This window comes from Enhydra lutris, unplaced genomic scaffold, assembly GCF_002288905.1.
Source record: "Enhydra lutris kenyoni isolate GAN:26980312 unplaced genomic scaffold, ASM228890v2 scaffoldscaffold6, whole genome shotgun sequence".
Lineage (NCBI taxonomy): Eukaryota > Metazoa > Chordata > Mammalia > Carnivora > Mustelidae > Enhydra > Enhydra lutris.
In genome coordinates, this window is record NW_019154090.1 from 9456899 (window position 1) to 9482274 (window position 25376).

The 25376-nt window shown below is 42.7% G+C and overlaps 1 protein-coding gene across 4 annotated transcripts in view; it reads left to right on the forward strand.

Annotated features, from left to right (window-relative positions):
• The window catches only part of LOC111141458 (ZFP64 zinc finger protein), an 87776-nt gene that overhangs the window by 26853 nt on the left and 35547 nt on the right, over positions 1-25376 (forward strand). For 3 of the 4 annotated variants that reach the window (XM_022494034.1, XM_022494037.1, XM_022494035.1), the window contains one exon: positions 1222-3063. The exons of the other annotated variant lie outside the window; for it this stretch is intronic. In XM_022494034.1, coding sequence (XP_022349742.1) covers positions 1222-2504 — 1283 coding nt within the window. In that variant the 3' untranslated portion in view covers positions 2505-3063. Of the gene's footprint in view, positions 1-1221; positions 3064-25376 lie in introns of those variants that run through there. 4 annotated transcript variants of the gene reach the window in all.

Genomic DNA, 25376 nt, shown 5'->3' on the forward strand with positions numbered 1-25376 from the left:
CCAAGCCCTGCTACGTACTACTGGGTGACCGTGAATAAGTTGATGTAGTCTCTCTAGGCCTCATTTGTACAGTAGTGTTAAGAATAATACCGATAATAGGGGCATCTGGGTGGCTCAGTGGGTTAAAGCCTCTGCCTTCGGCTCAGGTCCTGATCCTAGGGTCCTGGGATGGAGGCTCGCATTGGGCTCTCTGCTCGGCAGGGAGCCAGCCTCCCCCTTTCTCTGCCTGCCTCTCTGCCTACTTGTGATCTCTGTCTGTCAAACAAATAAATAAAATCTTTAAAAAAAAAAAAGAATAATACCAATCATAGTACCCATCTCGTGGGAATGTTGAGATCATCAAATGAGACCACTCTTGTGACGTGCTCAGCAGAGCGCCTACCATCTTGGAAACAACGGAAGAATGTTAGCTGCTACTTTGTTTTCTTCAGCAATACTGGAATGGGCGGGGTCACCAATTTGCTTGAACTCCCAGTGCCGTAGGTGATTCGGATTTGCCATTCATTGAGGAAACAAATTTGGAGTGTCGTGCGCATTCAGATGTTTGCAATTTCACTTTCTCTGCTCATCTTTCAGCGACCATGAATTAAAAAAAAAAAAAAATCAAGCAGCTGGATTTCGTAACTTCTCAAGTAAAGAACGCAGCTGGCAATGTGGGATAAATAAATTTTGCGCAATAAACACGTCTTTATTAATAAAAATCTGCATGAAGCGTAAGCTGGGCATTTCAATCACTTTATAAAAGACTGTCCTGATGAGGGAGCGTGGAGCGGACGGTTTACAAAATGTGTCCTCGAGTTTGTTACACCATGTAATTCAATCAGAATCAACGGATTATGCAAAATTTACACAACTGGGAACCATTACCTAGCAGAGCAGGCACAGTAGCAAAATTGAACCATAGCTTGGTCGTTTTAAAGAACATAAGTGTGTTCACAAACACTATTTTATTTGGGACCATTGAATAGCTCTTTTCAATCTCCCCTTTTTCTTGTGGGTTTTTATAAGGGTGCGGGTGATTTAGGTTTGGGGAAAGAAAAGCCCCGCCCCCCACGCCCCCCCCCCCCCCTTTTTTTTTTCTCCCAGGGGCTGCTGGCAGCTGCGGTGGGAAAGGCTCCACTCGCCTGCCTTGGTATAAGCGATTATCTGGTGTGTGCTTCGGGGGGATCCGCTGTGGTTGTTGCCTGCCTGTTCTTATCGAAACTCACCTTGTGTTGACAGGGGACGCCCCCTTCCAGTGCTGGCTCTGTAGCGCCAAGTTCAAAATCAGCTCGGACTTGAAAAGGCACATGCGCGTGCACTCGGGGGAGAAGCCTTTCAAGTGCGAGTTCTGCAATGTCCGCTGCACCATGAAGGGCAACCTCAAGTCGCACATCCGCATCAAGCACAGCGGGAATAACTTCAAGTGTCCGCACTGCGACTTCCTGGGTGACAGCAAAGCCACCCTCCGGAAGCACAGCCGGGCGCACCAGTCGGAGCATCCCGAGAAGTGCTCCGAGTGCAGCTACTCGTGCTCCAGCAAGGCCGCGCTGCGCGTGCACGAGCGCATCCACTGCACCGACCGCCCCTTCAAGTGTCACTACTGCAGCTTCGACACCAAGCAGCCCAGCAACCTCAGCAAGCACATGAAGAAGTTCCACGGGGACATGGTGAAGAGCGAGGCCGCAGAGAGGAAAGACGCGGGCCGACAGAGCGGCCGGCAGGTGGCCAAGCTGGACGCCAAGAAGACTTTCCACTGTGACATATGCGACGCCTCGTTCATGCGCGAGGACTCGCTCCGCAGCCACAAGAGGCAGCACAGTGAGTACAATGAGAATAAGAACTCGGACGTGACGGTCCTGCAGTTCCAGATAGATCCCAGCAAGCAGCCGGCCGCGCCCCTCACCGTGGGCCACCTGCAGGTGCCCCTCCAGCCCAGCCAAGTGCCCCCGTTCAGCGAGGGCCGAGTCAAAATCATCGTGGGGCACCAAGTGCCACAGGCCAACACCATCATCCAGGCGGCGGCCGCCGCGGTGAACATCGTACCCCCCGCCTTGGTGGCGCAGAACGCCGAGGAGCTCCCTGGGAACAGCCGGCTGCAGATCCTGCGCCAGGTCAATCTGATCGCCCCTCCTCAGCCCTCGGGGTGTCCCAGCGAGGCGGGCGCGATGAGCCAGCCCGCGGTCCTGCTGACCACTCACGACCAGGCCGACGGCGCCACTCTGCACCAGACTCTCATCCCCACCACCCCCGGCAGCCCCCAGGAAGGCTCCGGCAACCAGACTTTCATCACCAGTTCGGGAATTACGTGCACGGACTTTGAAGGCCTTAATGCCTTGATTCAGGAGGGGACGGCTGAAGTGACAGTGGTGAGCGATGGAGGGCAGAACATCGCGGTGGCCACCACGGCCCCGCCTATCTTCTCCTCCTCTTCCCAGCAAGAACTGCCCAAGCAGACTTACTCCATCATTCAAGGGGGAGCCCACCCAGCCTTGCTCTGTCCTGCGGATTCCATACCAGATTAGTACCTAAAAACCAAAAGACAGGGGGAAAAGGAGTGACAAAAACACGGAGTCCTAAATAGAGTTCTGTGAGAGGTTTGCTCTTAATGTTTTTAAGGGTTGTTGTGAAACCCCTCCCCTCGTAATAAATTGTAATTTTATACTGCTTACTATAATTTTTTTAAATGCTTGGGATAATGTTGAGACCACCTCTGAGTCGCCGTGTTCGAAGTGTTCAGACTGTTGGGTGTCGCCAGGATGATTCCAATCAGGGGTTGGAATTCAAGGCAGTGAGTAGTGAATAACGTTTTTTGTCCGGCTTGATTTCCCAGTTCTGAGAAGGGTTTTTTCTAATCTCATTAAATTTGTGTGGGAGATGCGAGACTTCCCAACCTCTCTGAAGTCATCGTTCTGAAACATCCTGCCTCCAAGTCTGGGCTATTTCTGTTTTTAGTACATGGATACAAATCTATTGGCATGAGGACCATTTTCTACATAATGTTACATGGATACTTGACCCCCCCCAAAAAAAATGTCTAGTGCTAATGAGAAAAAAAAGGAATGGTTTCCTAATAAATTGATATGTGAGTAAAATATACTGAATGTTAATGATTTTTTAAAGTCACAGTATGCCTGGAGCATAGCAGGGTGTGAATTATCCTATAACTAAAGGGAATTTGAAGAAGCAAAGGCTTTTAGTCCTCCGATCGATATGATGCAAATGTCTTACCACCTTCACAGTCAACTTAAGTATGCCTCCTGCTAAAGTGACCCAGTGATACCATTTCCGTTTTGAAACTTGAGATTTCTGTTTAGATGCAAATATGATGTGAGTTCCTATTAACATTTAGGATGGCTTTGTAGGGTACTGTTGTTTTAAGTATCAGTATGTGTGCCATCCCAGGGACAGGACGAGCGGGATTGGAAAAGCACCTGCGTTTTTCAGAAGCCTAGGCTCTACTGAGGAAAGGGGAATTCAAATATTATTGTTTTAGAATTAAAATGCTGTTTGATCAGTAGGTGGCGCCAGCGAGCAAGCTAGAATACCCACGCTTGTGAATTACCCAAAGCCGTGAACCAGTTATCTCTGATTTCCAGCCTCTACCACGATCTTCAACTCACCGTGGGCTCTTAATACATATTGAATGACTGAAACATGCTCTCACAGCGTGTCAGCAAGGATAGGTGAGGAAAACACATTTAAATGTTACAAGAACCCTTGCATTATTTTTTAAAGATTTTATTTATTTATTTGACACCGGAGGGGAGAGCACAAGCAGAGGGAGAGAGAGAAGCAGGTGTTCCACTGAGCAAGGAGCCCCAGGGGGTGCTTAGTGCCAGGACCCTAGGATCATGACCTGAGCCCAAGGCAGTCACTTAACTAAATGAGCCACCCAGGTACCCGGAAAATCCTTACATTTTTACCAGAGCCCTCATCACTTTGACTTTCCTAGCACACAAACATTAAAATTCTCAGGCAGATTAGCTCACTTTTACATAAAGATATTACCCATCCTTTCTCCTCTTTTCTTTGGTAATAACAAAACTAAGGAAATACACAAAAGGCTATGATGCAGAAACCTTCAGGGTTTGCCTGTTGGAATAGGAAAATCAGCTTCCCTTAGGAAATAGCTGTAAAGTTAGAGTTGTCTCCTTTCTTTCTTTGATCCTCAGTATTTGAACACGGGGCGGGGGGGTTGCCACAATTTATTTTCATATTAGCGATGGTAATAACGAGTCATTAACTGGTTTGGCAAGAAAATGAAAAAGCTTGCAGCTTGCTGGTTAATAATTTAATAATTTCACTGCTTTAGAATTATTGCTACAACTCTTTTTTTTTTTTTAACTGAGAAGGAGAACACTAATTGGGGGTGTGTGGAGGGGCAGAAGGTGAGGGAGAGAGAAGAAGCTTAAGCAGGCTCCAACACCAGCGCAGAGCCTGACACGACGAGGCTCTATCTCAGGACCCTGAGATCATGATCTGAGCCAAAACCAAGAGTCAGATGCTTAACTGAATGCACCACCCAGGTGTCCCGCCTACAGCTCTTAAAGAAACTATTTAGCTGTTCAGTTTTAGCCAGGAAATTTCTATTGTCGTGAACCTGTTTTCTAGATCTTTCCAGAATGCCCCTTTCTTCAAATTTTAAAGGATTTTTCCCCCTGATTAGAAATGTAATGTGCATTCAAGGTAGAAAAGATGCAAAACACATTATATTATTTTTAAAAATTGAAGTTGGGGCACTTAGGTGGCTTAGTCGGTTAAGCATCTGACTCTTGGTTTCTGCTCAGGTCACGATCTTGGGGTCAAGGGGTCAAGCCCCACCTCGGGCTCTGCACTCAGCGTCAAGTCCGCTTGAGATTCTCTCTCCCCCTTGCCCTTCCCCCCACCCTCTCTCTATAAATAAATAAAATCTTTCTTTCAAAAAATAAAAATTTAAAAAATTTGAAATTAAAGTTACTAGTAATCTTACTATCCAGACATAAAAACTGTGACCATGTTGATGGATTTCCTTTTTTAATGGACTTCCTTTGTTTCTATGTTATGTTTGTATGGTTTCTACTCCAGTTACAGAATTGGGTTTGAATCAAGCATACTATTTTCTGTTTATGTATTTCCTTTTGTATATTTATATCCCCAGCTAGCTGCTCCTCTCCATACACACCTATATATGCACACACACACACACACACACACACACACACACACACACACAGAGTTGGATTTTTTTTAACAAACCACAACGGCAAAATTTGTTCCTTATAATAAACTCTATGCAGAATTGTACAAAAACCAAGCCAGTCATCTCCAGCGCTCTTCCTATTACCCTTCTACCCAAGGTTAGTAATGTTAAGTTTTCTCTGTGTTCATACTGACTTACACAGACTCAAAACAATAATGTAGAAAAGGTTTTTCCCTATTTTTCTAGTATTGTACCATACTGCATCTGCTCTTACTATTCATGTATGCACATGGCTGTGAGTGAATACATCTATCTCTAATGTTTTTCTAAGCAAAAGGTAGTAGTGGAGACATAACCATGCATTATTCAACTCCCTACTCGTGGATATTCAGGTTGTTTTGTTTTCATTTCGCATTAAAAACAGTAGCAGTCACTCTCCTGCACAATTGCCCACATTTAGTTGTGCTTTTGGAGTTACAGTGAGTGTCTGTAGTTTGTACTTGCGTATGGATTCAGATTGCTTTTTTCGAAATGTTGCCTCCTCCATGGTGCGGGTCCCAACTATCACCAGTCCTGGCTGTTAGCCGTCTTTTCCAAGTTTTGTCAGTCTGACGAATAAAATGCGCCGTCTGGGCTCTGTGCATTTCCCCAGCTGGTGTTTGGATCTGCATTTCTGTGACATCTCTATATAGACTTGTTGATCATTGGCATTTTTCTTGTCTGTGAACCTAAAACGCATTCTCCCTCGTGTTTCTCCTTGAGTTGTTGGACACTAGGAACACAAACCCCATGTCTGTCACAATTTCTCCCCTCCTGTCCTTTGTCTTCTGACTGTTCCTGTGGTGCTGTCACCTCACAAAAAGAACTCTCTTTTCCTATAGTCAGCCTTCGGGTGCATGCATCACTTAGGGCTCCTGTTTTTTCTAGGACGGTCACCTCTTCCCCTGAAATTAAAAAAAAAAAGGGTTTGTTTGTTTTTTCTTTAATATATGTGTTGTTTGTTTTTAGTTAGCAACTTACTGCAGCAAAAATTCCATGCCCATATGACATGGGAATTTGGGAGCCCACGTATGCCAGGACCATTTTTTAAATAAACTATTATTTTCCTTTCCATGGAAATCCTAATTTCACCTGTAAATGGAACTTCTCAAATACACTTAGTTCTGCTTCTGGAAGCTCTGCTGTGTCTCATTGTTCTTTATATCTTCTCTGGTTTGCCAGCAGCACACAATTTATTATAATAGCATTAAGGCGAGCCTTACTGTCTTTTAGGATCACAAAGCCTCCCTCTAGCTATTCTTTTCCAGATTTTTCTTAGCAATTCCTAGATATTCATTCTTTCAAATGAACTATCATTTTATCCAGTAGTTCTCAAGGGCCCCCCAAAAAAACCTTTTGAGAATTTTTATTAGAAATGGATCCATGTGATGTTGAACTTATACAAAGAATGACTTTTTAAAATATGTTAAATCTTATGCCCAAAAATCTTTATTCAAATCCTGGGATAACCATTATTCATATAGTTTTCTTCATATACAATCTGTTCTTATGATATGAGGGCTATATTTCCTTATTATTCTATCATTTTATTATAATTATAAATAGGATTTTTCCATGTTAAAATAGTTACAAACATATAATGAATAGTTGTATTTGGTGTATTTGTCTATATTGAGCTCCCTTAGCAAAAATTCTTATTAATTGGGGCGCCTGGCTGGCTCAGTTGGTAGAGTGTGAGACTCTTGATCTTGGGGTTGTAAGTTCGAGTCCCATATTGGATGAAGCAATTACTTAAAAACAAAATCTTTAAAAAAATTTTTCTTATTAATTAACAATACTTATTTATTAGAAACTCCTGGTCTCTGACAAATATAACTTATAGTGGTTATGATACAGTCATCTCATTTCCAGGTTGTTTTTCCTTGTAATATTTATACTATTTCAATTGTTTCCTTGTCCCATTGTAATTAGCCTCAGCCTTCAAACAAAGCTGATAACAGCTGACGTCCTTTTGTGTCTCCAGTTTTAATATGAATGGCTTTAAAATTTCCTGGGTTAATATAATATGCACCGGCCCTTTGAGGGGTGGTTTTTCTAGGACCTGGGTCATTTTCTTCTACTGCCGTTTTCACTTAGAGTTTGTATCAGGGTAAGTTGCTGAATTGTATCAAATATCTTCTCAGTATCTTTTGACAACTCCTTGGGTTTGGGACTGAAGTCTGTGCATGTAGTGAATTTGTATAGCCTGGTACGAATCACCTTGCATTCCTGAACAAGCCGTGGGTTGTGGTGGCTTATTCTTCTAACAAACACACTGCTCGGTTTACAATTACGGTATTTCGCTTGAAAGTTGTACGACTCTATCCATAAGTGCAGTTGATCTCTGGGATTCTTTTTCAGGCTCTGATTTTTGCTTGTTTGTTGTAGGTGATGCTACTCTGGAAATAAATTGGGGCTCTTCCCTTCTTTTTCAGCCATTTAGCAATAGCTTCGCTATGTCGGGAATGATCGGTTTATGATGTAGTCTTTGTCCCTCTCTTGTGGCCCATCCTTAAAAAAAAAAACTTCCCTACTTTTTCTGCAATGACCAGTCTGCGTTTTACAGCCCATGTGGCTCAATTTTGGTCATTTTTATTTTGCAAAATGAAAAATTACTCACTTTGCTCTGGATTTCACATTCCGTTTAATATCCTCTTAAAAAGAGTTTTAAATCTTTGGCATTTTGAGGGGTCTGTCAGCTTTCTTATGGCTATTGGTTTCAGACGGTAGTGGTCTCAGACCCCGGCAGGGTTTCTGTTTTTGTTTTCTTGTATTGTCAGTCTTCTCCTTAGTTTGTCAAAGGGTTTGTCTATTTTTCATTTGTATTAAAGTAAAAGCAAAATATTCGTGTGGAAGTTTTGCTGTTAGTTACTCAGTTTTCCCTCCTCCATTTTATTCATTTCGGCTTTTCTCTTTTTAATTAATCTTCTTCCTGCTTTTCTTTCTGTTTATTTTGTTATTCTAAGTTCCTCTAAGTTCGCTGATGTTGAGGCTTTCATGATGAAAGCATTTAAAGCTACGTATTTTCCACGGTGACCTCACCCAATGTTAGAAGATCATTTTTTAAAAAGTTCCAATCATGAGTGTCCTACAAATGTAAAATGTTAATGGGTGAACTGTCATGGAGATATTAATGAGGGCATTGGTTTCAGCAGGCTCCAACAGGCTCACAGGAGAATTCAGTGCATGTTCAGTTACATAGGCAGCCGGAAATTCACACGCATAGGGGGCGGCTCAGTGTCTCCATGGCGACATCCGGACTTTCCGTCGGGACAAAGTGCATTCACGTTCCTGTGGATGAGTTGTTTGCCTTATTATATGTTTCTGTGCCTCAGAAGGTTGTAAAATATCTCGAAAACAACGAAAGGCACGAATGTCCAAAGAATTAGATAACCCAGAGCAGAGAAGACATAGGACACCCAATCTTTCTTTTTTGCCTATTTTGGGGTCTTTCAAAAATGTTCACAATAGGGGCTCCTGGGTGGCTCAGTGGGTTAAGCCTCTGCCTTCGGCTCAGGTCATGATCTCAGGGTCCTGGGATGGAGCCCCGCATCGGACTCTCTGCTCAGTGGAGAGCCTGCTTCCCCTTCTCTCTCTGCCTGCCTCTCTGCCTACTTGTGATCTCTCTCTCTGTCAAATAAATAAAATCTAAAAAATTTTTTTTTATTTTTAAAAAGTTCACAAAATCCATAATCCTGTAGATTTGTATATGAAGTATCCTCCTTTTAGAAGTTTCTAGATGCTTTGCTATTTCAGTTTCAGGGTGGGTTGCTTGGTTTGGTGGGTTGTCCGGACAGAATCCAAGGGTTATAGAAAAGGACGTTTCTTATTTTTCAAGTAGTTACAATGCAGAAAGCTGTATTTGGAATTGTAGTTTTTGATATTCATGGGCCTGAGGATGTGATCTGTGAAAATACACACATTTTGTAATTTATTAGTTTATTTTTTAATAAGATTTTATTTATTTATTCGAGAGAGAGAACACATGGTGGGGAGGGGCAGAAGGAGAAGGAGAAGCAGTCTCTCTGCTGAGCAGGGAGCCCGGGTGCCCCTGTAATTTATCAGTTCTTTCTATGGCCATGCATGTGACCAGTTTTTGCTATGATTGACAGGTATCTATGAAATAAGCATGTTGGGGAGAAAAAATTAACATTCTAAATAAAATCTTTAAGGGCACCTGGGTGGCTCAGTTGGTTACGCATCTGCCTTTGGCTCGGGTCATGATCCCTGGGTCCTGGGATCGAGCCCCACATGGGACTTCCCTGCTTAGTGGGAGTCTGATTCTCCCTCTCCCTCTGCTCCTCCTCTGCTCACTCTCTCTCACTCTCAAATAAATAAATAAAATCTTTTTTAAAGAGGCAGTGGAGCGGGGCGCTTGGGTGGCTCAGTCCATTAAGGGCCTGCCTTTGGCTTAGGTCATGGTCTCAGTCAGGGTCCTGGGACTGAGCCCAGCATCCACACCGTCCATCATCCATCCAGCTCCCTGCTCAGCGGGGAGTCTGCTTCTCTTTCTCCCTCTGCTCTCCCCCCACCCCGCTCCCATAACTCATGTGCACTCTCTCTCTCAAATAAATAGAATCTGGGAAAAAAAAAAAGAAGAAGCACTTTGACTTAATTATTCAGTTCTTCTCATCTTTTCTGTTTGAGAAAGTTTAAAAGAAGTATTTGTAAACCTCTCAGCATGGTTATCTTTTTTTAAACCAAGCTTTTCTTATATCTACTAGGGTGTTTTGTTTTATTATACCTTGCGCCATGTTGTTTGAGGTGTATGAGTTCGTGGTTTTTATATGTTCTTTGTCGATTTTACCTTTTTTTCCTTTTTTCTATACCTATTCTTTCCATTCAGTAGCTTTTGACCTTACATTATACTTTATCTCTTGATAATATTCTAAGCCCTGCTTTACATTTATTTACATTTATTTTTATACATTTTATACATTATTTTAATACATTTATACATTTATATTTATTACATTTATTTATTTACTCTTGCCTACTCTGTTATTTACGATATTTCTTTTATGAGCTTCCCTTTGTCTTAGGTAGGAGAAGTCACACTGTTTGCTTTTATCATAGTCACATAGACTTCGTACATTCACTTCTCTCTTAACGAATATTTACTGTTTATTAAACTTCATGATTTTTTCTCCCTTTTTCTTTCTAGCCTTTTCCTCTTCTCTTGAAAGTTCCTGCCTGTGTCTCCATTCTGCTAACAGTTACTTTCCAAACTTCACCAATTATTTGTAATTTCCTTTTCTCTAGTGCCGTCTCAAATATAAACAGTAACCGGGCCCCCACCTCCCACTAAAAAGTCTCATTCCCCCATGACAGGAGGCCTTCGAACCTCAGCTCTTGCTGCAACCCCTTCTCCCCAAAACCCAAATTTTGCTAAGACAGTTCATGAGCTTCTTTCCAAGTTTCCGCTAAGTTTCGTCCTATGGTTTGTCTCCTAATCCCTGTGTTACCTTCACCCACTTAGATCTGGCCAAAGATGACGATGGTCACTGTCTGCCATCATTTCTTATATATTCTTCCTCTTCCCTGTTTCGTGTCTTTACTCTGATCTTACCGTTATTCCATGAGAGTGAGTTCTTGAGTATATCGCTTAGAACAGGCACCTCAGTTGGCGTTTCTTTCATCCTGGCAGATGAATGATACCTTTGGGCGTAGGATTCTTTTCTCTTCAGTAATCTTCAAATTCTGCTCTAGTGGAGATGGAAGGTGTAATCCCATCTCATCCAGTTCTGAGGTGCCTGCCTTAGATCTGGTGACCAGCCACGTTGAGACAAACTTGTCAGTGTTGCTAGAAAAACAAGTAGGGACTCACGTCACTCACCTCAGCCAGCCGGAATGAGAGAACCAGATTCTGAAGCTTCCAGAATAGGGAGAGGGTCTTGAACACGGGGCTTGAATGTTAGAATATAGAAAATTATTTTGTTGCTCATCTCCGCCTACTTCTCAGCAAAAAAATTATAGTTCTGTCATTTGAAGTTTATACTATTTATTTCTTATGACCATACAGCTCCAAGCTTTTTTTTTTTCCTAATTGAAGTGTAATTGACATAGAATATTATATTAGTTTCAGGGGTACAGCATAGTGATTTGTTACGTATATATATTACAAAATGGTCACCACCATAAGTTTAGTTACCATCAGTCACTACATATTCTCTGTGCCGCACAGTAGATCCCCATGTCTTATTTATTTTATAACCGGGAGGGGGTACCTCTGAGTCCCCTCCACCTAGTTCGTCCAGTCCCCCACTCCGCTCCCATCTGGCAACCATCAGTTTGTTCCCTGTATTTGTGAATCTATTTTGTTTGTTCATTTGTTTTGCTTTTTGGGTTTAATATGTGAGATCATATGATATTTGTCTTTCCCTCCCTGACTCATTTCATTTAGCATAATTCCCTCTAGGTCCATCTATGTTGTCACAAAAAGCAAGATTTCTTTTATTTTTTTTAAGATTTTTTATTTATTGATTTGACAGAGATCACAAGTAGGTAGAGAGGCAGGCAGAGAGCGGGGGCGGGGAAGCAGGCTCCCTGCTGAGCAGAGAGCCCGATGTGGAGCTCGATCCCAGGACCCTGAGACCATGACCCGAACCAAAGGCAGAGGCTCAACCCACTGAACCACCCAGGAACCCCAAGATTTCTTTTTTTTTTTTAAATGGCTGAGTAATACATATACATCACCTATATATTATACCAAATCTTTATCCGTTCATCTATTGATGGACACTGAGGTTGCGTCCATATCTTGGCTGTTGTAAATAATGCTCAGTGAACACATGGGTGCCAGTGTCTTTTTGAACTCGTGTTTTCATTTTCTTTGGGTAAATACCCAGAAGTGGAACTGCTAGATAATACGATAGTTCTATTTTCTGTTTTTTTAAGGAAACTCCACAGTGTTTTCCATAGTGGTTGCAAGAATTTATATCGAGCTCCAAGCTTTAAACATGTTTTCCATACCAGCTCATCATTAGAAACCATTTCTGGGGGCGCCCGGCAGACTCAGTCAGAGGACCACGTGAGTTTCATCTTGGGGTCATGAGTTGGAGCCCCACATTGGGTGTACAGATTAGTTAAATAAATAAACTCTTAAAAAAAGAAGGAAACAACTTTTTGGTTGGTATGCTGTAAATAACAAACATATTATGCATTTTGATAATTATTAAATATAAGGAAAATTTTACTGGCAATAAATGTGTTGATGAGATAGATAGGCCTACTTTTGAATAGGCTTATTTACATATCCTTGATGAATATTACCTAAGAACAAATTATTATTTTTTTTTACCAACTGCTAGAAGAAGATACAGGTTATCTTCAGTTATTTTCTTTCTTCTTGATGTAAAGTCTGAGAAGTCTCTTCCATATAAATAAGGATATGGAGAGAGAAATTGTATTGTTACAGTGATGCTTCTCAATTATTTTAATTCCTTCCAAATGATGTGCTAGAAAATCACATAATGATCAATCATAACTAAGTGGGTCAACTTTGTGAAAAGCAAAGAACTGAAAGTCACCTGGGATTTCTCTCCCTGGGCAGGGAATACTTTCTCAACACTGACACCATGATTTCCAACATTTTGTCCTTTTTTTTTTTTTTTTTGTCCCAGAGATTTTATAGCTCCGTGCATTGATTTGGTGCAGATTATTCATGGGGAGCCACCTTCTGGTATGTTCTTAAATGATCAATTTTAGGAAAAAGTACATACAAAAAACAAGAATCTGATAATTGATTTCTTTAATCACGCCCTTGAAAAATCTTTGTATATGGCCAAAATACAAGAATCTTAATGGAAGTCCCTTGCCTTAGAGCAGTGGTTCAGCTTCCGGTGTAAAGAGCCAGATAGTAAATATGTTCGGCTCTGCGGGCCACATGGTCTCTGTTGCAACTATGCACTCCGCTGTGGAACACGGAAGCCATAGGTGGTATGTAAAGGAGTGGGTGTGGCCGTGTTCCAATAAAACTTTATTTATGGGCATCAAAATCTGAATCTCCTAAAACGTTCCCATGTCAGGAAATAGTATTTTTCTTTTGTTTTTTTTTTTTCAACCATTACAAAAAAAAAAAAGTGAAAACCATTCTTAGTTTACAGATCGTACAAAGACAGGTGCTGGGCGATAGCTTGCCAGCTCTTGATCTGGACCCTGCACATGGTAGGTGCACGATAAATATTTATTAAATAAATGGCAGTAATGATTTTCAGTGATAAAAGCTAGTACTTACTGGCTCCCAACGTGCCAACACAGTGTTGAGTGCTGTACACAGTAATCTCGTTTAATGTCCCCAGTAGCCCATGAGGGAAGTGCTGTTATCACTCACATTGTGCTGAGAAGGATATGTTTCCCAACTTGCCTAGTGTAAGAATCACCTGGAAAACGTGTTAAAATGCCCACAGCCAAAGCCCAGCTCTGGAAATTCCAGTACAGTGCCTCTGGCTGGGGGCCTGATAATTGGTGTTTGAAATCTAGAGCCTCAGGAGATTTTTCTGATCCAGGCAGTTAAGAAATACTAAGGTATTGAACCAGAGGCTCAGAGAAGGTAAGAGACCTGCTTAGGAAAAAATAAAAAATTTAAAAATTAAAAATTTTTAAGAAAGAAGGAGAGATCTGCTCAGGGTCACACAGCTATTAGCAGTAAGAGGTCTAAACCTAGAGCCAGCATCAAACCACCTGCCCTTGTTCTTTTTTTTTTTTTTTTAAGATTTTATTCATTTATTTGATAGACACAAAGAGAGTGGGGAGGAGGGACAGAGGTAGAGGGAGAAGCAGACTGCTGTGCAGGGAGTCTGAGGCAGGGCTCCATTTTAGGACCCTGAGATCATGACCTGAGCCACAGGCAGACACTTAACCTCCTGAGGCACCCAGGCCCGCACCTGCCCTTGTTCTCACCAGCATGTTTTCGGGAGTCATGACCTTCAGCCAACTTGCTAAATGGCTTATGTGCAGGAATTCACTTCCCTTCTACCCAGGGATCTCGGTGGGATACTAAGTCGGACTGGGTAGCCGTTTCTTTCTCTCCTGCAAACCCACCCCATTGTGAATGACAGATCCAATTCTGGGGCACCTTAGTTTACAGTATAATTTGGGGAATTCAAGTTAGTGTCTTTGCTGTGAGCTTGTGCACACCAGAATGCCTCCGTTCTGTGTTCACTGTTGCTCCGCCATGCTCCATCCCGCAGAGCTGGTGTCCACAGGCCGGCTGCCATTGACTTTCCCACGGGTCCTCTTGAGGAGACCAAGAACCCAAGGGTTGTGTCCTGAATCAGGGTCCCTGCCAGAATCCTCGCTGCTGATGCTTTTTCTTTTTTGAATTCACCCATTTTTGGTTTGGGCTTCAGAAGAATTCTCCTCTGAGCCCTGGGCCTTTCCACCAGGGGACTTCCTGATCTTACACATGAACTGCAGGTTCAAGGAGCTCAGGCTGCAGAGGGTGATCTCTTGTGGAAACTGACCCTTCACTCTTTAAAACGCTGTTTCACTACCTAGTTCTGTGCTTTCAGCAGGCTGGGGAGGCAGGGGTCACGTGACCTATGCAAGGTCACTCTGCTGGTGACTGGCCTGATGGCACTTGAGCCCAGCCAGCGCCCTCCACACCTTGTTACTTCCTTCCCCAGCACTGAGTGTCTCCCCGGTGGGTAAGAGTCCCTTCTGCCCTCCGTTTGGTTTAGCTTTCTAATTTTGCTCAGTGCCTCTGACTTCATCCTGCTGTGAAAGCAACAGGGCGCCCCTCCCCTGTAAGTCCCCAAACCAGAGAACACAAGCTTCAAGGAAGGTTACGGTTTAATCTTGAGTTATTAGGAGCCAACAGGGTCACATTGCCATGTCCTGGACTGTGGGTGCTTTTCCGTGCGTAAGTCCCCTCCCTACACACACACACACACACACACACTCACTCACACACACATAAACATTTAAAATTATATTTTATAACCATGGGGGTACAGAGATGGGTAATCCAGAATGGATCACATTCCATTGCTTTTCTTTTAATATCGAAAGAAATGAAAGCACTTTCACGGACTCCTCGCCGAGCATGATGCCCGCTGAGCCTAATGGAAAATGGGGCTGGGAGATGGTAATCAGCATGAGGAATGCAAGAGAAGATTCGTTCTACAGGGAGAAGAGATAGGTTGGGCGGACAGATAATTTACTTATCTTTGTTTTGCCCTAGGTAATTTTTTTTACAAAGGCTTTCCATTTTTTATTTTTGTATTCTTTTTTTTTTTAAGATTTTATTTATTTATTTGACAGACAGAGATCACAAGTAGACAGAGAGGCAGGCAGAGAGAGAGGAGGGGGAGGCAGGCTTCCGCTAAGCAGAGAGCCCGATGCGGGGCTCGATCCCAGGACCTTGGGATCATGACCGGAGCCGAAGGCAGAGGCTTTAACGCACTGAGCCACCCACGTGCCCCTATTTTTGTATTCTTTATTTAAATTCGGTTTAGGGTGCCTGGGTGGCTCCGTGGGTTAGGCATCTGCCTTCAGCTCAGGTCATGATCCCGGAGTCCTGAGATCAAGGATCAAGCCCTGTGTCAAGCTCCCTGCTCACTGGGGAGCCTGCTTCTCCCTCTCCCTTTGCCCCTCCCTACCGTTCATGCTCTCCCTCTCTCTCAAATAAATAAATAAAATCTTTTTTAAAAATAAATAAACAAGTAGGGGCACCTGGGTGGCTCAGTGGGTTGAAGCCTCTGCCTTCAGCTCAGGTAGTGGTCCCGGGGTCCTGGGATCCAGCCCCGCATCGGGCTCTGTGCTCAGCAGGGAGCCTGCTTCTCCCCCTCCCCTCTCTCTGCCTGCCTCTCTGCCTACTTGTGATCTTTGTCTGTCAAATAAATAGATAAAGATCTTTAAATAAATAAATAAATAAATAAAAATAAATTCAATTTAGTTAACATGCACTGTATTATTAGTTCCAGAGGTAGAATTCAGTGATTCAGCAGTTGCAAACAACACCCAGTGCTCATTCCATCAAGTGCCCTCCTTCGTGCCCATCATCCAGTTATGCCATCCCCCCTACCCCGCCTCCAGCAACCCTCAGTTTGTTCCCCAGAGTTCAGCATCTCTTACGGTTTGCCTTTCCCCTATGTTCATCTGATTTATTTCTTAAGTTCCACATATGAGTGAAATCATATGGTATTTGTCTTTCTCTGATTTATTTCACTTAGCATAATACCCTCTAGGTCCATCCATGTCATTGCAAATAGCAAGATTTCATTCTTTTTGATAGCTGAGTTATATATATATATATATATATATATCTCACCCCTTTATCCATTCATCTGTTGATGGACATCTGAGCTCTTTCCATTGTTTGGCTATGGTGGACATTGCTGCTATAAACATTGGGGTGCACATGCCCCTTCAAATCACTATGTTTGTATCCTTTGGATAAATACCTAGTAGTGCAATTTCTGGGTCATAGGGTAGCTCTATTTTTAACTTTTTGAGGAACCTCCATACTGTTTTCCAGAGTGGCTCTACCAGCTTGCATTCCCACCAGCAGTGTAAGAGGGTTCCCCTTTCTCCACATCCTAGCCAACATCTGTTGTTTCTTGAGTTGCTAATTTTAGCCATTCTGAATGGTGTGAGGTGGTATCTAGTGGTTTTGATTTGTCTTTCCCCGATGCCAAGTGATGTTGAGCACTTTTTCGTGTGTCTGTTGGCCATTTGTATGTCTTCTTAGAAGAAATGTCTGTTCATGTCTTCTGCCCATTTCTTGACTGGATTTTTTGTTTCTTGGGTGCTGAGTTTGATAAGTTCTTTATAGATTCTAGATGCTAGATGCTAGTCCTTTATCTGACATTTGCAAATAACTTCTCCCATTCTGTCTGCTGTCTTCTGGTTTTGTCTACTGTTTTCTTTGCTGTGCAAAAGCTCTTTATCTTGATAGAGTTCCCATAATTTATTTTTGCCTTTGTTTCCCTTGCCTTTGGCGATGTGTCTAGCAGGAAGTTGCTCCAGCCAAAGTCAAGGAGGTGGCTGCCTATGTTCTCTAGGATTTTGATGGACTCCTTCACATTTAGGTCGTTCATCCATTTTGAGTCTATTTTTCTGTATGGTATAAGAATGTGGTCCAGTTTCATTCTTTTGCACGTGGCTGTCAACACCATTTAATGAAGAGACTGTCTTTATTCCATTGGACATTCTTTCCGGCTTTGTCAAAGATGTGTTGACCACAGAGTTGAGGGTCCATTTCTGGTGTCTCTATTCTATTCCATTGATCTATGTGTCTGTTTTTGTGCCAGTACTGTACTGTCTTGATGATTACAGCTTTGTAATAGAGCTTGAGGTCCAGAATTGTGATGCCACCAGTTTTGGTTTTCTTTTTCAATATCACTTTGGCTATTTGGGTCTTTCCTGGTTCCCTACAAATTTTAGGATTGTTTGTTCTAGCTCTGTGAAAAATGTTGATGGCATTTTGATAGGGATTGCATTGAATGTGTAGATTACTTTAGGTAGCATAGACATTTTAACAATATTTGTTTTTCCAATCCATGAGCATGGAATGTTCTTCTATTTCTTTGTCTTCCTCAATTCCTTTCTTAAGTGTTCTATAGTTTTCAGAGTACAGATCTTTTACCTCTTTGGTTAGGTTTATTCCTAAGTCTCTTATGGGGCTTGGTGCCATTGTAAATGGGAGTGATTCTTTGATTTCTCTTTCTTCTGCCTCATTGTTAGTGTATAGAGACGCAACAGACTTCTGTGCATTGATTTTATATCCTGCAACTTTGCTGAATTCCTGCATCAGTTCTAACAATTTTTTGTTGAAGTCTTTTGGGTTTTCATATTGTCTGAAAAGAGTGAAAGTTTGACTTCTTTGACAAACTTCTTCTGAAAGTTTGCTCTATTCAGATGCCTTTTGTTTTTTTTCGGTTGTCTGATTGCCGAGGCTAGAACTTCCAGTTACTATGTTGGACAACAGTGGTGAGAGTGAACATCTCTGTCCTGCTCCTGACCTTAGGGCGAAAGCTGTTTCCCCCCGTTAAAAATGATATTTGCTGTGGGTTTTTTGTATATGGCTTTTATGATATTGAGGTATGTTCCCTCTCTCCCTACACAGCAGAAAGTTTTTACCAAGAAAGAGTGCTGTATTTTGTCAAATGCTTTTTCTGCATCTGTTGAGAGGATCATATGGTTCTTATCCTTTCTTTTATTAATGTGGTGTAGCACATTGATTGATTTGTGGATGATAAAACCCCCCTTGCAGCCCAGGAGTAAATCCCACTTGATAGAGATGAATAATCCTTTTAATGTACTGTTGGATTCTGTTAGCTAATATCTTGGTAAGAATTTTTGCATCCATGTTCATCAGGGATATTGCTCTGTAATTGTCCTTTTTAAGTGGGGTGTTTGTCTGGTTTTGGGATCAAGGTAATGCTGGTCTCAGAATAAGTCTGGAAGTTTCCCTTCCATTTCTATTTTTTTAAACAGTTTCAGAAAAATAGGTATTATTTCTTCTTTAAATGTTTGGCAGAATTCCACTGGGAAGCCATCTGGCCCTGGACCCTCATTTGTTGGGAGATATTTTTTTATTTTTTTAAGAGATTTTATTTATTTATTCATGAGAGACAGAGAGAGAGGCCGAGGCAGAGGGAGAAGCACTCCACAGGGAGCTCGATGTGGGACTTGATCCCAAGACCCTGAGATCACGACCTGAGCTAAAGGTAGACACTTAACCAACTGAGCCACCCCAGCACTCAAGTTGGGAGATTCTTGAATCCCAATTCAATTTGTTTGCCGGTTATTGGTCTGTTCATGTTTTCTATTTCTTCCTCTTTCAGTTTTGGTAGTTTATATATTTCTAGGAATGCATCCATTTCTTCCAGATTGCTAATTTGTTGGCATATAATTGCTCATAATATTCTCTTACAATTGCTTGTATTTATTCGGTGTTGGTTGGCATCTCTTCTCTTCCATTCATGATTTTATTTATTTGGGTCCTTTTGCTTTTCTTTTTGATTAGTCTGGCCAGGGGTGTATCAATCTTGTTAATTCTTTCAAAGAACCAGCTCCTAGTTTTGTTGATCTGTTCTACTGGGTTTTTTTTTATTTCTGTGTCATTGATTTCTGCTCTAGTCTTTATTATTTCTCTTCTCCTTCTGCATTGAGGCTTTATTTGCTCTTCTTTTTCTGGCCCTTGAAGTGTAAGGTTAGGATGTGTATTTGAGACTTTTCTTGCTCCTGGCAGAAGGCCTATTTTGCTATATACTTCCCTCTTAGGACCACCTTTGCTGCATCCCAAAGGTTCTGAATATGTTTTCGTTTTCTTCTGCTTCCATGTATTTTTTTAATTCTTCTTTAATTTCCTGGGTTGCCCACTCGTTCTTTAGTAGGATGCGCTTTAACCTCCATGTACATGTGGTCCTTCCAAATTTTTTCTTACGGTTGACTTCAAGTTTTATAGGATTGTGGTCTAAAAATATATAGGGCATAATCTCAGTCTTGTTGTACCTGTTGAGACCTGATTTGTGACCAGTATATGATCTGTCTGGAGAATGTTCCACGTGCACTCGAGAAAAATGTGTGTTCTATTGTTTTAGGAGGAAATGCTCTGAATATATCTGTTAATTCCGTCTGGTCCAGTGTGTCAGCCAAAGCCCTTGCTTCCTTCTTGATCTTCTGCTTAGATGATCTGTTTACAAAAGTTCTTAAGATATCATTTATATAGGGGCACCTGGGTAGCTCAATGGGTTAAGCCTCTGCCTTCAGCTCAGGTCATGATCTCAGGGTCCTAGGATAGAGCCCCCCACATCAGGCTCTCTGCTCAGCAGGGACCCTGCTTCCCCCTCTCTCCTTCTGCCTGTCTCTCTGCCTACTTGTGATCTCTGTCAAATAAATAAAATATTTTTTAAAAAGATATCATTCATATACTATAAAAATTCACCCTTTCAACTGTATAATTTAATAATTTTTAGTACATTCACTAAGTTGTGCAACCATTAACAGCATCTAATTGCAGAACATTGTCAACACACCAGGAAGAAACCCTGTCCCCATTGGCAAACACCCCCTATTCCTCTGTCTTCTTAGCCTCTGGCAACCACAGATCTGTTTTCTGTCTCTAGCTTTTGCCTATTCTGGGCATTTCACATAATTAGAATCAAACTGTATGGGATCTTTTGTGACTGATTTCTCTTACTCAACATAATGTTTTTGAGGTTCATCCACATTGTAGCATGTGTAGTGCTCCATTCCTTTTCATGGCCGTATAGTATTTCACTGAATGGACAGACAACATTTTTGTTTATCTATTCACCAGTTGGATGGAAATTTGGTCTAGTGTGTCCTAGTTTTTGTCCTAGTTTTGTCCTAGTTTTTAAGATATAGATATATTATAACATCATCCAATTTTTAGAATTACTTGGGAATTTTTATGATAATACCCACTACATATTGAGCAATTACTCTGTGTCAGTCACACTAACCCACTGACCATCCCCAGCAGCGCCCCCTAAAGGAGGTATTATTACCACCACCATTTCGTGGCTGATGAGGCTGAGCAATGGAATGGGTAAGCAGCTGACCCTGGGTCACACAGCTACTTGATTTGACTTGATTTGATTTGAATCATACGGTGATTAAGATCTTATTCTGGAGCCAGAATCCCATGTTGGAAATCCAGTAAAGAACAGAGCACATCCATCCATCTCTGCGTGAACATAAAGACAAAGCAGTAGATTCTAGCCCAGTGGCCAACATGAAAATAGTAGGACATGGCAGGGAAATGGCACATTTTTCTTTCAGGTGAGGAAGAAGGGTAGAGGTGCCTGGCCAAGGAACTACTCGGTTCTCTTACTAAGCTAACATCCTTTGAGCACTTACCATGAGCTGGGTACTTGCTAAATATTTAACTGCTGCCTCCTACAACCAACTCCCAAAAAAGTCAAGAATGGACCAGAGGAAAGTCCTGACATTTCTTCCAGCACAAATTAGCATCACTTAGCCCCCAGGAAATGCATCTGTCTGTACGTGTATCATATTTACTTGTTTTAACAAAGATTTACTTATTTGTATTTTTAAAACATGGTTTCTTGGGAGAGTTAAGACTTTCTGGACAGAAAAATTATAAGCAAAATGGTAGTTGTGTCTCTTCTTCCTTAAATCAATCTCTTTCCTTTTTAAAAATTAACTATAATATTTTATAAGAATTAATTTAGGAAGTTTTTTGGTTTTTGTTTTTTAAGGATTTGTTTGTTTATTTTTGAGAGAGAAAGAGAGTGGGGGCAGGGGCAGAGGGAGATAGAGGCAGATTCTGCACTGATCAGCGCAGCATAGAGCCCGCCACGGGGCTCAAACTCACGACTCTGAGATCATGACCTGAGCTAAAACCAAGAGTCAGATGCTTAACTGACTGTGCCATCCCAGGTGCCCCAGTAGTTAAGTTTTTAATGCTGATTTTGTGGTTCTTGAGCAATGGTGACGGTCGTTTCCCTTGAGCTATATTTTTCCAATACTATCCTTCCCCTGAGACTTAATTCACTGATTTCCGAAGGTGGAACTGGGTGTTGTTTAGTTATTGGACCGAGGGAGACTATAGAGCGAATGTTCTGGAACCAGCAACTGTTATGATACTGGCAGTTCATTGCTAGGATTGTTCCAGGCTCATGTGTAGAACTAGTAACAGGCCCAAGGGGCTAGGAGGACGCCAGGTCATATGACTGAGCCCCTGCCTTGAAGCAGTTTATTGTCCAGTGTGCCATTATTTCCTCTACCAAAATTGTGGGTTTGGGAGTCTCTAACCCCCCAGAAGAAAGCACTCAGTAAATGTTCACTGAACTCATTCACTTGTTCGATATGTGTTTTTTGAGCACCTACTATGTGCCACCTGCATTTTTGGAAACGTGAGGGTTATCACTGAGCAGAGAATGATCCTTGCCCTTGTGGAATCTGCCTTCCAGAATGGGGAAACAGACAACACACAATAAACAGAGCACATACATGTGTTATAGTGTCAGGAGGTAACGAGTGCACTAGGGGGAATTTGGTAAGGGAAGAGGGCTTAAGGTTTTAAATAGGGTGGTCAGGGAAGGCCTCCCTGATGAGTTAAGAGTGGAACAAAGCCTAGAATGAGGGAGAGAGCAAGGAAGGGAGCCATGTGGATATCAAGAGGAAGAGAATTCCAGAGGGAAAAGCCAGTGGAAAAACCCTAAAAGAGAAATGTGCCTGTGGTGTTTGAGATTGATGTGGCTGGAGAAGGGAGAGCAGGAAAGAGCAGCAGGTAGACCATGAAGTTGATGAGAGAATTATTCTCTACATTTTGTGCGTATCTGATGTATATTGTAATCCTCATTAAACCAATGACAGTAGTTGCATTCATTCAGCAAATACCAATGTCCAAAGGGGCGTACATAGGGTGTTGGTGTCGCGAGGCCGTCAGGGTCCTTGCCCTCTGGGAGCTCACAGTCAAGTAAGGCAGACAGGCAAATACATATTTACCACAGCACCTGAGGGCTCTAGCGGGGGCCCCGGAAGCACAACGAGGAAGCCATGTGACCCAGATTTGGACCGCCCAGGGGAGGCTGCTTGTGCAAAGTCAGTGATGCATAGGAGGCACGGCTGAAAAGCAGGACCCAAGCAATGGGGGATGAGCATTCCAAGGTGGACGGGAACACACGCAGGTCTGGAGGGAGAGAGGTCATTTGTAATTGGAGCATTTTTCCAGAAGGGAAGATGTGGGAGAAAAGAGAAAAAAGATTGGTGTTCCTCGGGGTGTGTTAGGCTCCTGAGAAGTTGATTTCAGGAGAAAAGAGTGCCCTATTTATAACATAAGTATAAGATGGTCATATAGTTCCTCATTCAAACTGGGACACCTCTGGGAGCAAAGAGGCACTATTGATTAACAATGCTGGGAAAGCAGGTGTGAATCAGCTTCTACCTGCTGTTGTTGCTGTCCGATGGAAGCCAGAAGCTGTAAAATAATGACTAGTGCTTCACCCTAGCGGTGGAATGCAGCATTACAACCCAAGGCAAAGAGGAGAATGCCACATCCCTCGGGATAGTTTTCCAAGAAAAAGAACAAGTCCCATGCTACAATATTTATCAATGTTTGGGTTTGCAGCCTAGTGCTTTCAATATGAGTAGTGTTAATGTATCCGTCAGTCTTCATCAATCTTCACCTCGTGACTGGATTCCTGTTTTCACTGTTAACAGCTGTGCTAGATTGTCATTTCCAACTCAACACTCCCTCCCTGGTCCGGGATTATAGGTATCTTCCCTTGTCCATTGGCATCATGGTGGGTGGAATGCGTTTCCCCACCCCACTGATTCTGGGCAAAGCCATGTTTTTTGCTTTAGCTAATGGAATTCTCGTGGACCTGATGGGAAGAGGGGCTTTCAATGTGCCTGTATGGTGTGCCTTATCCTCTTGTTCTCAAGCGACCTTGAGACCTTGTCATGAGAAGAACATGCCCATGTGGCTGATAACCCAAGGAGAAATGAACAGACCAATGGAACTGACCTCAAGCCAACCCTCAGCCTAGAGCCAAACCCAGCAGAGCCACAGTGAACTCCCAGACCTATAAAAAAGAAAATAGATAGTTGTTGTAGAAAGCCACTGAGATTTTGAGGTTGGTTGTTACACAGCAAAAGCTCACCAATACAGCAGACTATGAGTGAAACCTTCAGCTTACTATTGCCTAAGGAATTGCCGTATCCAGTATTCGGTATTTTTGGATGAATGAAATGATGTTTCCCCTACAATACTACTTGAAAATCACTTTCAACAGAAGCGAGTTGAGAAAGTACAATTTGGAAGCAAATTGTATGAGGAGGTGAGTCTGGAAGTCATTCAGAGACCTCTCCTGCCTGGCTTGCTCAGCAGGCCCATGGAGGACTGGAACAGCTGGCAGTAGAGGGCACTGGTTAGGAACAGGGGCCCTGGAGTCAAGAAAGAATTGGGTTCCAATCCCAGTTCTGCATCTTCTCAGAGATACAACCCAGCAAGTGACCTTAACCTCTCTGAACCTCAGTTTCTTTTGCTTTAGCACAAAAAATAATGGTACCCCTATTTTAGAGTCTTGTAAAGTAGGATTACATTAAGCAATACACGTTGAGTACCTGACACATGGTAGGCAGTCACTTGGTGTAGCCACATGCCGTAGCAACACTAATGATCCGCCTTCTCAATGTACGCATCCTTAGTGAAGCCATCAAGGACTCACGCTCATCATTAGTAGGGCTGCTCGGGAGCCACCTCCTTCCTGTGCGGAGGGGATGTCATTGTGCTCACCTGGGTGGAGGGCAGTGTCCTGCCTGCCATTGTACAAGCTGGTGAACATCAGCTACTTCCACCACTTCCTTGCAGCCGGAGAACAAGCACGTGACGTGGGCTTGGCCAGTCAGATGCTCCGGCCCAAGTGTGAGCAAGCAGCACAAACCATGGGTCAGATCCAAGTTCATTCACAGTGAGAGCATTTCAGCAGAGGCCTGAGCAGTGTGCGATGGTGACAGCAAGGGGTCTGGGGAGAGTGGGGTGCAGCTTAGAGTTTCCCGGCATCAGTACCAGAGTTGTCTCCCTGCACCATCCAAAGCAGATGGTCCCCCAGTATGGGTATGTCCTTCATGGTGACACTTGGCTGGCCGGCCTTCCTCTCTGCCCATTACCTGAGCCGGGCTCTCCGTGCTCCTTGAGGCACTTGGTTGACTCACGTGCTGCCCATAAGTTCCTGTTCTGGTTCAAATGGCCAGTGGTTTCTGTTAGGTATCACCAACAAAACCCAGCGTTCCCAGAGAGAGAAGCTTTGATTGGATCTCTTGTCACCGAACAAAACGGAGGGCTCCAGTGGACAAATTTGAGGCCATACCAACATAGACGTCCTTGCTGTAGACTTAGCCCTTGCCCTAATCCAACTCAGATGTTATCACTCTAGTAGTGTAAACCTTGGTGTTTTTATGCAGAAAGAGCCCTCCACCCACTGCCAAGGGAACTGTCCTCCCTTCTGAGAGCTACATGGGAACCAGCTTCAGGGCTGGCCTTTGATTTCATCATAAGGGAGAACTTTTTAAAGTAAACAAGTCCCAATAATTTTTTGGTAAAAATTTTCAAACGTACAGCGAAGTTGAAAGAATTTTCTGGTAAACACCCATATTCTTTGCATGAAGATTCAATCACCATGCCACTATATTTGCTTTATCGAATATCTTTCCGTTACGGTAAATTTTTCACTGA